Here is a 15,318-nt window from a genome sequence, read left to right on the forward strand (position 1 = left end):
TCTAGTTGCCATGGAATGCCATGGAATGCTCTGGAACTCCTGGTTCCATGGAGTGCCTTAGAAACCCTCTGGAAGTACTAGTTGCCATAAAATGCTATGGAACTCAATGGAACTTCGACTTGCCACGGAACCCTCTGGCATTTCTAGAAGACATGGAATCCCACATAAACTGTCCAGAACTACTATTTGCCATGGAAGGCTATGGAACGCTCTGGAAATTCTAGTTGCCATAGAATACCATGAAATGCTGCGGAACTCCTCGTTACCATCAAAATGCCATAGAAATGGTCTTTTAACACTAGTTGGCATGGAATGTCATGGAACGCTGCGGATCTTTAAATTTCCTTGGAATTTCATGGAAACACATCGCAAATAATTGTTGCCATGTAATACATAGAAACGCTCTGTAACTACTAGTTACCATGGAATGCCATAGAAATTCTCTGGAACTACTAGTTGCCATGGAATGCCATGAACCACATCGCAAATAATAGCTGCCGATGAATGCCACAGAAAAACTCTCAAAATTGTAGTTGCCATGGAATGGCATGGAATGCTTTGGAACTCCTACTTACCATGGAATGCAACGGAACAATCCAGGACTTCTAATTCTAATGGAATGTCATGGAAACACATCGCAAATAAGAGTTGCCGTGGAATGCCATAAAACACTCTGGAATTTCTAGTTGCCATGGAATGTCATGGAACGCTCTGGAACTCCTGGTTGCCATGGAGTGCCATAGAAACGCTCTGGAACTACTAGGACCCAGAGAATGCTATGGAACACGCTGGAACTTCTGCATGTCATGGAACCCTCTGGTTTCCTAGTAGCCATGGAATACCATATAAACTGTCTAGAACTACTAGTTGCCATGGAATGCTATGGAACACAATGGAACTTCTACGTGCCACGGAACCCTCTGGCATTTCTAGAAGCCAAGGAATGCCATATAAACTCTCCAGAACTACTAGATGCCATAGAATGCCATGGAATGCTCTGGAACTACTAGGTTCCATGGAAGTCTATGGAAAGCTCTGGAAATTCTAGTTGCCATGGAATGACATGGAATGCTCTGGATCTCCTGGTTGCCATGGAGTGCCACAGAAACGCTCTGGAACTACAGGTTGCCACGAAACGTTATGGAATGCTCTGGAACTTCTAGTTGCCCTGGAATGCCATATAAACTCTCTGGAACTTCTAGTTGCCAGCTTATACCATCAAAAGCTCTGGAACTATATCTTGCCAATGAATGGTATGGAACGGTCTGGAATTTCTAGTTTCCATCGAATCGAATGGAACGCTCCATAACTTCTAGTTACCATGGTATGCGATAGAAGCACTCTGGAAATCCTAGTTGCCATGGAATGCCATAGAAATGCTCTGGAACTACTAGTTGCCATAGAATGTCATGGAACGCTGCAGAACTCCTAGTTGCCATGGAATTCCATTGAAACACATTGCAAATAATAGTTGCCGAAGAATGCCACAGAAACCCTCTCAAAATTGTAGTTGCAGTGGAATGCCATGAAATGCTATGGAACTCCTACTTCCCGTGGAGTGCAATGGAACGATCCAGAACTTCTAATTCTAATGGAATGTCATGGAAACTCTTCGGAAATAACAGTTGCCATGGAATGCCATAGAAACTCCCTCGAACTACGATTTGTCATGGAATGCCAAATAAATGCTCTGGAACTTCTAGTTGCCATGGAATGCCATGGAACACTCTGGAACTCTTGGTCGCCATCAAATGCCATAGTAACTTTCTCGAATTACAAGTTGTCACGAAACGCTATGGAATGCTCTGGAACTTCTAGTTACCATGGAATGCCAAAGAAACTCTCTGGAACTTGTAGTTGCCACCTAATACCATAAAAAGTTCCTTAACTACTACTTGCCCTTGATTGGTATGGAACTCTCTGGAATTTCTAGTCGCCATGGAATGCCATGGAACGCTCTGGAACTACTACTTGCCATGGAGTGCTATGGAACGCTCAGGAACTTCTAGCTGCTATGGAATGCAATGGACTGCTCCGGAACTTCTAGTTGCCATGGAAAGCCATCGAAACTCTCTGGAAGTTCTAGTTGCCAACTAACCCCATAAAAAGCTATGGAACTACTACTTGCCCTTGATTGGTATGGATCGCTGTGGAATTTCTAGTTCCCGTGGAATGCAATGGAACGCTCTGGAACCTCTAATTGCCATGGTATGGGATAGAAATGCGCTGGAACTCCTAGTTGCCATGGAATGCTATAGAAACGCTCTGGAACTATTTGTTGCCATAGAATGCAATGGAACTCTCCGGAACTTCTACTGCCATGATCTGCCTTGGAACGCTGCAAAACTACGAGTTGCCATGGAATGCCACGGAAACACATCGCAAACAATAGATGCCGATGAAAGCCACAGAAAGCCTCTCAAAATTCTAGGTGCCATGGAGTGCCATAGAAACGCTCTGGAACTACTAGTTGCCATAAAATGCTATGGAATGCTCTGGAACTTCTAGATGCCATGGAATGCCATAGAAACACTCTGGAACTTCTTGTTGCCACCTATTACCATAAAAATCTCTGGAACTAATACTTTCCCTTGATTGGTATGGAATGCTCTGGAATTTCTAGTTGCCAAGGAATGCAACGGAACGCTCTGGAAATTCTAGTTCCCATGGTATGCGGTAGAAATGCACTGGAACTCCTAGTTGCCATGGAATGCCATAGAAACGCTCTGGAACTACTATTTGCCATGGAATGCAATGGAATGCTCCAGAACTTCTAGTTGCCATGGAATTCCATGGAACGCACTGGAACTCCTGGTTGCCATGGCGTGCAAAAAACCGCTCTGGAACTACTAGTTGCCATGGAATGCAATGGAACACTCCAGAACTACTATTTGCCATGGAATGCCATAGAAATGCTGTAGAATTCCTTGTTGCCATCAAAATGCCATAGAAATGGTCTAGAAACACTAGTTGGCATGGAATGTCAAGGAACTCTGCAGGTCTTCTAGTTGCCATGGAATGTCATGGAAACACATCGCAAATAAAAGTTGCCATGTAATGCAGTAGAAACGCTCTGTAATTACTAGTTGCCATGGAATGCCATAGAAAGGCTCTGGAACTACTAGTTGCCATAGAATGCCATGGGATGCTGCAGAAATTCCAGTTGCCATGGAATGCCATAGAAATGCTCTGAAACTAGAATTTGCCACGGAACGCTCTGGAAGACACTGGAAATTCTAGTTGCCATGGAATGCCATAGAAACGCTCTGGAACTTCTAGTTGCCGTGAAATGCCATGGAACGCTCTGGAACTCCTGGTTGCCATGGAGTGCCATAGTAACGCACTGAAACTTCTACTTGCCATGGAATGCTATGGAATGCTCAGGAACTCCTCGTTGCCATGGAATGCAATGGAACGCTCCGCAACTTCTACTTGCCATGAAATGCCATGGAACACTGCAAAACTTCTAGTTGCCATGGAATGTCATCGAAACACATCAGAAACAATCGTTGCCGATGAATGCCACAGAAATCCTCTCAAAATTCTACTTGCCATGTAATGCCATGTAATGTTTTGGAACTCCTACTTACCATGGAATGCAATGGAACGATCCAGAACTTCTAATTTTAACGGAATGTTATGGAAACACATCGGAAATAAGAGTTGCCATGGTATGCCACAGAAACGCTCTGGAATTTCTACTTGCCATGGAATGCCATGGAACGCTCTGGAAATACTGGTTGCCATGGAGTACCATAGAAACGCTCTGGAACTACTAGTTACCATGGAATTCTATGGAACACACTGGAACTTCTACTTGCCTCGGAACCCTCTGGAATTTCTAGTAGCCATGGAATGCCATATAAACTGTCTAGAACTAATAGTTGCCATGGAATGCTATGGAACACAATGGAACTTCTACTTGCCACGGAACCCTCTGGCATTTCTAGAAGCCAAGGAATGCCATAAAAACTCTCCAGAACTACTAGTTGCCATAGAACGCCGTGGAACGCTCTGGAAATACTAGTTTCCATGGAAGTCTATGGAACGCTCTGGAAATTCTAGTTGTCATGGAATGCCATGGAATGCTCTGGAACTACAGGTTGCCATGAAACGATATGGAATGCTCTGGAATTTCTAGTTGCCATGGAATGCCATATAAACTCTCTGGAACTTCTAGTTGCCCACTTATACCATCAAAAGCTCTGGAACTACTACTTGCCCTTGATTGGTATGGAACACTTTGGAATTTCTAGTTGCCGTGGAATGCCATTGAACGCTCTGGAACTCCTGGTTGCCATGGAGTGCCATAGAAACTCTCCAGAACTACTAGTTGCCATGGATTGCTATGGAAAACATTGGAACTTTTACTTGCCACGGAAACCTCTGGAATTTCTAGTAGCCATGGAATGCCATATAGACTCTCCAGAACTATTAGTTGCCATGGAATGCCATGGAAACACATCGCAAAAAATAGTTGCCATGTAATGGCATAGAAACGCTCTGTAATACTAGTTGCCATGGAATGCCATGGAACGCTCTGGAACTTCTAGTTGCCATGGAATGCCATAAAAACGCTCTGGAACTACTAGTTTCCATGGAAGGCCATGCAACGCTCTGAAACTTGCCATGGAATGCCGTGAAATGCTGCGGAACTCCTCGTTGCCATCAAAATGCCATAGAAATGCTCTGGAACTACTAGTTGACATGGATTGCCATAGAAACGCTCTAGAACTTCTTGTAACCATGGAATGCCATGGAACGCTCTGGAACTCTTGGTTGCCATGGAGTGCCATAGAAACCCTCTGGAACGACTAGTTGCCATGGAATGCTATGGAACACACTGGAACTTCTACTTGCCATGGAACCCTCTGGATTTTCTAGTAGCCATGGAATGCAATATAAACTGTCTAGAACTAGTAGTTGCCATGGAATGCCATGAAACTCTGCGGAACAGCTCGTTGCCATCAAAATGCCATAGAAATGCTCTGGAAACACTAGATGGCATGGAATGGCACGGAACGCTGCGGATCTTCTAGTTGCCATGGAATATCATGGAAGCACATGGCAAATAATAGTTGCTGTGGAATGCCATAAAAACGCTCTGTAATTTCTAGTTACCATGCGATGTCATAGAAAGGCTCTGGAACTACTCGTTGCCATGTAATGCCATGAAGCACATCGAAAATAATAGTTGTCGATGAATGACACAGAAACGCTCTCAAAATTGTAGTTGCCATGGAATGACATGTAATTCTTTGGAACTCCTACTTACCACGGAATGCAATGGAACGATCCAGAACTTCTACTTCTAATGGAATGTCATGGAAACACATCACAAATAAGAGCTGACATGGAATGCCATAGGAACTCCCTCGAACTACTAGTTGCCATGGAATGCCATAGAAACGCTCTGGAACTACTATTTTCCATGGAAAGATATGCAATGTCTGGAACTACTATTTGCCATGGAATGCCATGGAACGCTCTGGAACTCCTGGTTTCCATGGAGTGCCATAGAAATGCTCTGGAACTAGTAGTTGCCATCAAATACCATAGAAACACTCTGGAACTACAAGTTTCCACGAAACAATATGGAATGCTCTGAAACTTCTAGTTGCCATGGAATGCCATAGAAATGCGCTCGAACTCCTAGTTGCCATTGAATGCAATGGAACGCTCCAGAACTTCTAGTTGCCATGGAATGCCATGGAACACTCTGGAACTCCTGGTTGCCATGGAGTGGCATAGAAACCCTCTGGAACTACTAGTTGCCATGGTATGTTATGGAATACACTTGAACTTCTACTTGCCACGGAACCCTCTGGAATTTCAAGTAGCCATGGAATGCGATATAATCTGTCTAGAACTACTAGTTACCATGGAACGACATGAAACGCTGCGGAACTCCTCATTGCCATCAAAATGACATAGAAATGCTCTGGAAATACTCGTTGGCATGGAATCCCACGGAACGCTGTGGATCTTCTGGTTGCCATGGAATGTCATGGAAACGCTCTGTGATTACTAGTTGCCATGGAATGCTATGGAACGCTCCGGAACACCTAATTTCCATGGAATGCCATAAAAAGGTTCTGGAACTCCTGGTTGCCATGGAGTGCCATAGAAACGCTCTGGAACTACTAGTTGCCATGGAATGTTATGGAATAGACTGCAACTTCTACTTGCCACAGAACCCTCTGGCATTTTTAGAAGCCGTGGAATGCCATATAAACTGTCCAGAACTAGTAGTTGCCATGGAATGGAATGAAACGCACTGGAACTCCTAGTTGCCATGGAATGCCTTAGAAACTCTCTGGAACTTCTAGTTCCATGGAATGCCATGGAACACTCTGGAACTTCTGGTTGCCATCAAATGCCGTAGGAACGCTCTGTAACTACATGTTGCCACGAATCGCTGTGGAATGCTCTGGAATTTCTAGTAGCCATGGAATGCGATATAATCTGTCTAGAACTACTAGTTCCCATGGTATGACATGAAACGCTGCGGAACTCCTCGTTGCCATCAAAATGCCATAGAAATGCTCTGGAAATACTAGTTGGCATGGAATGCCACGGAACGCTGCGGATCTTCTGGTTGCCACGGAATGTCATGGAAACTCTCTGTAATTACTAGTTGCCATGGAATGCGATGGAACGCTCCGGAAGTCCTAATTTCCATGGAATGCCATAGAAAGGTTCTGGAACTACTAGTTGCCATGGAATTCCATGGAAACACATCGCAAATACAAGTTACCATGAAATGCCATAGAAACGCTCTGGAAATACAAGTTGCGACGGAACACTATGGAAGACACTGGAACTTCTAGTTGCCACGGAATGCCATAGAAACTCTCTGGAACTTCCAGTTGCCACCTAATACCATAAAAAGCTGTGTAACTACTACTTGCCCTTCATTGGTATGGAACGCTCTGGAATTTCTAGTTGTCATGGAAGGCAATGGGATGCTCTGGAATTCTAGTTACCATGGTATGCGTTAGATAAGCATTGGAAGTCCTAGTTGCCATGGAATGCCATAGAAACGCTCTGGAACTACTAGGTGCCCTCGAATGCCATAGAAACTCTCTGGAGCTACAAGTTGCCACGGAACGCTATGGAAGGCACTGGAAATTCTAGTTGCCATGGAACACAACGGAAACTTTTTGGAACTTCTAGTTGCCAACTAATACCATAGAAAGATCTGGAACTACTATTTGCCATTGAATGGTATGGAAGGCTCTGGAATTTCTAGTTACCATGGAATGAATGGAACGCTCCAAAACTTCTAGTTACCATGGTATACGATAGAAACACTCTGGAACTCCTAGTTGCCATGGAATGCCATAGAAACTCTCTGGAAGTAGTAGTCCCCATGGAATGCCATGGAATGCTGCAGAAATTCTAGATGCAATGTAATCCCATGTAATGCCTCTAACTCCTACTTTCCATGGAATGCAATGGAACGATCTAGAACTTCTAATTCTAATGGAATGGCTTGGAAACTCATCGCAAATAAGAGTTGCCATGGAATGCCATAGAAACGCTCTGGAACTACTAGTTGCTATAGAATGTCATGGAACGCTGCAGAAATCCTAGTTGCCAGGGAATTCCATTGAAACACATTGCAAATAATAGTTGCCGAAGAATGCCACATAAACCCTCTCAAAATTGTAGTTGCCATGGAATGCCATGAAATGCTTTGGAACTCCTACTTCCCGTGGAATGCAATGGAACGATCCAGAACTTCTAATTCTAATGGAATGTCATGGAAAGTCTTCGGAAATAACAGTTGTCATGGAATGCCATAGGAACTCCCTCGAACTACGATTTGCCATGGAATGCCAAAGAAATGCTCTGGAACTTCCAGTTGCCATGGAATGCCATGGAACACTCTGGAACTCTTGGTCGCCATCAAATGCCATAGAAACTTTCTGGAACTACAAGTTGTCACGAAACGCTATGGAATGCTCTGGAACTTCTAGTTGCCATGGAATGCAATGGAATGATCCGGAACTTCTAGTTGCCATGGAAAGCCATCGAAACTCTCTGGAAGTTCTAGTTGCCACCTAACACCATAAAAAGCTACGGAACTACTACTTGCCCTTGATTGGTATGGAGCGCTGTGGAATTTCTAGTTCCCGTGGAATGCAATGGAACGCTCTGGAACCTCTAATTGCCATGGTATGAGATAGAAATGCACTGGAACTCCTAGTTCCCATGGAATGGCATAGAAACGCTCTGGAACTATTTGTTTCCATAGAATGCAATGGAACTCTCCGGAACTTCTAGTGCCATGATATGCCATGGAACGCTGCAAAACTACGAGTTGCCATGGAATGCCACGGAAACACATCGCAAACAATAGATGCCGATGAATGCCACAGAAAGCCTCTCAAAATTCTAGGTGCCATGGAATGCCATGGAATGCTTTGGTACTCCTACTTACCATGGAATGCAATGGAACGATCCAGAACTTCTAATTCTAACGGATTGTCAGGGAAACACATCGCAAATAACAGTTGCCATGAAATGCCATAGAAACGCTCTGGATCTTCTAGTTGCCATGGAATGCCATAGAAACGCTCTGGAACGACGAGTTGCCATGGAATGCTATGGAACGCTCAGGACCTTCTAGTTGACATGGAATGCCATGGAACGCTGCGGACCTCCTCATTGCCATCAAAATGCTATAGAAATACTCTGGAAATACTAGTTGGCATGGAATGCCACGGAACGCTGAGGACTTCCTCGTTTCCATCAAAATGCCAAAGAAATGATCTGGAAATACTAGTTGGCATGGAATGCCATGGAACGCTGCGGATCTTCTAGTTTGCATGGAATGTCATGGAAACACATTGCAAATAACAGTTGCCGATGAATGCCACAGAAACCCTCTCAAAATTGTAGTTGCCATGGAATGCAATGGAACGATCCAGAACTTCTAATTCTAATGGAATGTCATGGAGACACATCGCAAATAATATTTGTCATGGAATGCCATTAGATGCTGCAGAAAGTCTAGTTGCCATGGAATGCCATGGAACACTCTGGAACTCCTGGTTGCCATGGAGTGTCATAGAAACACTCTGGAACTACTAGTTGCCATGGAATGTTATGTTACACACTGAACCCCCTGGAATTTCTAGTAGCCATAGAATGCCATATAAACTGTATAGTACTACTAATTGCCATGGAATGCCATGAAACGCTGCGGAACTCCTCGTTGACATCAAAATGCCATAGAAATGCTCTGGAAATACTAGTTGGTATGGAATGCCACGGAATGCTGCGAATCTTCTGGTTGCAATGGAATGTCATGGAAACACATATCAAATAATAGTTGCCATGTAATGGCATAGAAACGCTCTGGAAATATAAGTTGCCACGGAAAGCTATGAAAGACTTCTAATTGCCATGGAATGCATTGGAATGCTCCGGAAATTCTAATTGCCATGCAATGCCATAAAAACTCTCTGGAACTTCTAGTTGCTATCTAATACCATAAAAAGCTCTGGAACTACGACTTGCCCTTGATTGGTATTAAACGCTCTGGAATTTCTAGTTGCCATGGAATGCAATGGAACGCCCCGGATCGTCTAGCTGTCATGAAATGCCAGGGAATGCGGCAGAACTTCCAGTAGCCATGGAATGCCATAGAAACTCCCTGGAACTTCTAGTTTACCACCTAATACTGTATAAAGATTAGGAACTACTACTTGCCATTCAATGGTGTGGAACGCTCTGGAATTTCTAGTTGCCATGGAATGCAATGGAATGCTCCAAAACTTCTAGTTACCATGGTATGCGATAGAAACGGTCTGGAACTCTTAGTTGCCATGGAATGCCATAGAAACTCTCTGGAACTACTAGTTGCCATGGAATACCATGGAATGCTCCGCTACTTCTAGTTGCAATGCAATGCCAAATAAACCCTCTGGAACTACCAGAGGCCATCGAATGCCGTAGAAACGCTCTGGAACTTCTAGTTGCCACGGAATGAAATGGAACACTCTTGAACTTCGTGTTTTCATGGAATGCATTGCAAGGCTGCAGAAATTCTAGTTGCCATGGAATGCCATAGAAACACATCACAAATAATAGTTGCTGATGAGTGCCAGAGAAACCCTCTCACAATTCTAGCTGCCATGGAATGACATAGAAATGCTCTGGCACTACTAGTTGCCATGGAATGCCATGGGATGCTGAAGAAATTCTGTTTACCATTTAATGCCATAGAAATGCTCTGGAACTACAAGTTGCCATGGAATGCTATGGAAGACACTGGAACTTCTAGTTGCCATGGAATGCAATGGAAACTCTCTAAAACTTCTAGTTGCAACCTAATACCATAAAAAGCTCTGTAACTACTACTTTCCATTGAATGGTACGGAACGGTCTGGAATTTCTAGTTGCCATGGAATCGAAAGGAACACTTCAGAACTTCTAGTTGCCATGGTATGTGATAGAAATGCACTGGAACTCCTAGGTTCCATGGAATGCCATAGAAACCCTGTGGAACTACTAGTTGCCATGGAATGCCATGGAATGCTGCAGAAATTCTACTTGCCTTAGAATGCCATGAAACACATCAAAAACAATAGTTGCCGATGAATGCCACAGAAACTCTCTCAAAATTCTAGTTGCCATGGAATGCCATGTAATGCTTTGGAACTCCTCATTGCCACGGAATGCAATGGAATGATCCAGAACTTCTAATTCTAATGGAATGTCATGGAAACACATTGCAAATGAGAGTTGCGGGAGCTGCGTGAGGACACTGACACGATCAATGTGATCTAACAAGTGAACCTTTATTTCCGTGTTTCCAGTGCAATTTATAACCCTCGACCACACCCAATAAATACTGATTGGCTTCATCACAAATAACAGCCCATAGTCCAACCTGATTGGCCACATTGCGAGTCATGTTCAAGTCACGTTCACAAATGTTCACACCCATCTTCTTCAGGAATTAAAACTGCGTCATTACTGGTGGCTGTCTCTTCTCCTGCACCTGTAAGATGTTGATGCCCCCTGCACCGGAAGTTGTTTATGCTTTCCGCGGTTCTGGTACATCCCAGCTCGGATTCTCTGGAAAGGCTGGATTGTTCACATGTCCCTTATTTCATAAATGTACTCCCACACATCCCCCTTCTTTTTTTTTTGCACAATCCAGACTTGTTTTACAGCCTGCTCGATCATTGAGCTTATGTACCGTAGGATACAAGGTAGCATCAGCAGTACAATTAATATCATGATAACAATAAGGATACCATACTTTACCCAGTGTAGTAACCATTCACTTATACCCCAAGAACTCAACCCCACGTCCAGCGGAGAATGATCAATGCCAATCTTTTTAATATTCTTTTGCAGATTTTGTATATGCTTGTGAAATGATCAGAAAGAATCATGTAACACAATCCCTCAAAATCTTCACACCCATGACCTAATACCAATAACAAAAAAACTATAGCAGCTCTATTCTGTAATACTGCATGTCTAACACTATCTACATCTTCCAGCAATTCTGTTAGTATGCTTGAAGTCAGATTAATTTTCTTAGCAGTCCAGCATGCTAAATGCGATAGTTCACGCAAGGCATTGCCCCCAACAGCTCCTGTCAAAAATAATGATAAAGCAATTCTAGAAGCCCTTCCCAGAATGAACCCATTCCTTTGCTGTGTATTAACATTGGTGGCTCCTCACTGTTACCTGCTAGACTTAAAAAATTCAAAACATACAATGCTTTCATCAGTTGATCATTAGGCAACCAACCCTGGGTTCCCCCTTTTTATTTTAACAATGTTGCTTTTAGTGTCTGGTGAGAGCGCTCAACAATTGCCTGACAGTAGGAGAGTGAGGTGTACCTGTACGATGGTTAATACCCCAAAGATTGCAAAAACGTGCAAAGCAAAGCGAAGCATAAGCAGGTGCGTTGTTTGTCTTAATTTCAAGTGGAATGCCTAAAACAGCAAAGCATGCATAAAGCTGTCGCTCAACATGTCGTGTAGTTTCACCAGTCTGTGCGGTACCTGTCCCATGTGTCTTTTTTTTTTTTTTTTTTTTTTTTTTGTGAAAAGCGGCAAAGTGCGGTTAACAAAATATCTTCTATATAATGATAACAGTAACACTGTGTCTCACTCACTCACACATTCAAATATTGATAACCAGTTTTACATTATCACACAAGGAGCTCCTTTACACCATTCACGCAAAAGACATCAGAAGACGCTTGCAAATATGATCACTACAGTAGCAACTATAGCATTAAGCAGACTAACCCCATTCACGTAGTTAAATATCAGTGCGAGGGGTGAAAATACACGTTGACATCAATGCCGATCGGTGCACAGTGTGAACATTTAGCAAATTACAGAAACAGACCAGAAAGAATACCTTTTTCCGTAGATGGACCGTGTCTGCCCCTGCAGCGAGCCAGATGAGTCAGGGAGCCCCTCCGAGAAAGGGTCCCAGGGCGCGCCTAGGGAGTCCCGGTCCTCAGCGGCTCCTGCAGCCAGACAGAGATTGTCACCTCTGGGTTGTCAACTGAATCTGAGAAAACTCAATAACAACTACGTGTTATCAAGCAGGTATTTTCCATTCTCCATTGCACTTCAAGAAATCTGTCAAAGGCTTTTATATGTTTTATGCAGATCCCCCTTTTTCCATCATCTTTTTTAATTAGATTATCTTTACAAGCAACTTGAGCTCTTTCATAATGAACACTGCTTTTCAAATTACACAACTTTATAGGCAACCTGTAAATGAATCCTGAATTTCTTTGCCTCCTTTAGATAAAATGTCTCATATTTTACAGCCAGTTAACATCATGAATAAAAATAGCATTATGAAGCTTTATCTTTGACCAGACACATACAGATCATAAGACAGTTCAAAAAAAATAGTTTTAAAACAAGGACCTGCTTTGACCCTATCGCAATGACTGAAAAATTAAGCACTTTTTAAACCTGCCTGGCAAGCAGAAACCTACAGTGCTATTAGAATTTGGTACGCCGTGTAACTGCGGAAGTTTGATTTACAGAGGGACTGAAATGAGTTTACATTGGCTCATAAGGTGACCCATTGTCCCGTAATTGAAGCATCTCTTTTGCTTGCCTCCCTGCTTTCTATCTATGAGGGGTCGAACAGCACTGTATACAGCAGCAGCAAGTAAGGACGCGATACCATTGGTGCGTTCTATAACTTTAAGCATATCAGCTACTTTTGCATCTCTGGGTAGGGTACCTAAAGCTCTTTTTGTTGTATCATTAGCATTCTCAAAGGCAAACATTTTAAAAACCTTTTTCTTCATTCCCTCATCCAAATCTGGATGACTTTTAATAACCTGATCTAAATGATCAATAAAAGAAGGAAAACTTTCTTGTGGACCCTGCTTAATATTGGCAAAGGTATGTATCTTTCCTGGTTCCCTGATTGAAATCATTGCTTGGTAAGCTAACTGCTGTGACAATTGTAATACCTCTCCTATAAAACCGTGTTGTAAGCCTGTATTTGCAAAAGGACCTTGGCCCATTAACATTTGGGCTTGTATACCATACAATGGATCTCCCTGCTGCCGAGGTCGTGCAGCTTCGCGGTCACAGAACTGTTGCCATGCCTTGGTAAACATAAGCTGTTGAGAAGGGGACAAAAGAATGTTAGCAACCTGTTGTGAATCATATGGTAACAGAACATCTGCTGTAAAAATAAATTGTAATAATTGTTGAGTATAACTAGATTGAAGCCCATATTGTGATACTGCTGAATGTTTCAAGGATTTTCCAATCAAACGGTTCCCATTTTCCACCTCCTGCCTGATCTGTTAACGATAGGAAAGGCAGAAGGAAGAAAATTTCCTTCAATTAGGGCATCACGAATAACTCCTTTCCATCTTCATCCTGCTTCTTGTTCATTTAATAACGTATTTGACAATGAAGTAGTTGGCACAGGCATTTGCGACAAAGGCACTGGTAGTGATGACGGTACAGCAAAAGGATTATGAGTCGCAGCGTTTTCTGGAGTCTTCTTGTTGCTGTCCGCTGCCGTATTGAGTGCCGATAGTTTGTTTATGAGTTGCTGTAGGACTTCATCAAGCAGCTCCTTTTTCTGCTTTTGTTTCAACATGATCCCTGGAGAAAGAGAGTCTTCCTGTAGGCGGGCCGTTGTGACGGTGTGACAAGGGCGGGATTTTGGGCGGGTCGTTGTGACGTTGCCATAAGGGCGGGATGTTGGGTGGGTCGCTGTGTATTCAGGATAGGGGTGGGATTTGGGTGGGTCTGCTGGTTCACGTACTTCCCCCTTTTCTTTGCCCACACCCCCTTGTAGTTTTTCCGCGTTCTCTTCCGAGTCCCTTCTTACTGCGATCGGGTCGGCACCATTATGGCGCACCTCCTCCTCCGAGGGTGCGGTCCCCGCGGTGGCCCCACCAGCCCCCGAATTCGTGGTCTGTGTCTGATTAGCAGGGGTAAAGGGAGGTGGAACAGGAACAGAAATTTGCGTAGAAAAAATAGAAGTAGTAGTTGTTGGCGAGGAATCGCCAGAGGAGGGGGTAAAGGCAGCAAAGGCAGAAGCTGCAGCAGCTCTTTCAGCATTCATACTATGCAACATCTCCATAAGCAATTTCCATAACGTGGCGTACTTGCCTGCTTCTTTTGCTCTCGCTCCCCCCGAGCTTATATCTTCCAATAACTCTTTATCTATGGCCTCCCACGTAGCGAGTTCAAAAGCAACTGCCACGGAAGAGATTAAACTTCTATTCCATGCCCATAATAACAGCCCTTTAAGAGCCGAGGATTCATACTTGAGTCCTCTCACTGAGAGTATGTGTTGGAGCAGATTTAGGACAGCCTCCTGTTGCTTGTCCAACCCCATCTGTCTCCCCGACCGCTCACCTGATCAGGGTGAGATTCCGTAATCGTTTCACGATGAGGTGCGCACCTTCCTTTTCTCTCCTCCTTCCTGGTAAATATGTGAGTCACCGCTTAGCGACTGGGTGGATCGCTGATACTCTTTTTATCTCTTTTTTCTTTATTACTCCGCCGGGGCAGCGGATCTCTTTCGGTCGGCCTTCCACCCTCTTCCTCTCCAAGTCTTGCAACTTTGTTCTGAGGAATCTGAGGGTCCTTGTTCGGGTGCCACTTGCGGGAGCTGCGTGAGGACACTGACACGATCAATGTGATTTAACAAGTGAACCTTTATTTCTGTGTTTCCAGTGCAATTTATAACCCTTGACCACACCCAATAAATACTGATTGGCTTCATCACAAATAACAGCCCATAGTCCAACCTGATTGGCCACATTGTGAGTCATGTTCA

The 15,318-nt window shown here is 43.6% G+C and overlaps 1 protein-coding gene across 1 annotated transcript in view; it reads left to right on the forward strand.

Moving 5' to 3' along the window:
* The window catches only part of LOC147412362 (RING finger protein 17-like), a 57,799-nt gene extending 43,108 nt beyond the window's left edge, over nt 1-14,691 (forward strand). Inside the window, exons 22-23 of the mRNA XM_086481448.1 lie at nt 14,329-14,467; nt 14,675-14,691. Coding sequence (XP_086337574.1) covers nt 14,329-14,467; nt 14,675-14,691 — 156 coding nt within the window. The remainder of the gene's footprint in view (nt 1-14,328; nt 14,468-14,674) is intronic.
* The last annotated feature ends 627 nt before the right edge of the window (nt 14,692-15,318 follow it).

Source organism: Leptosomus discolor, unplaced genomic scaffold, assembly GCF_034619465.1.
Source record: "Leptosomus discolor isolate bLepDis1 unplaced genomic scaffold, bLepDis1.hap2 HAP2_SCAFFOLD_43, whole genome shotgun sequence".
Classification (NCBI taxonomy): Eukaryota; Metazoa; Chordata; class Aves; order Leptosomiformes; family Leptosomidae; genus Leptosomus; species Leptosomus discolor.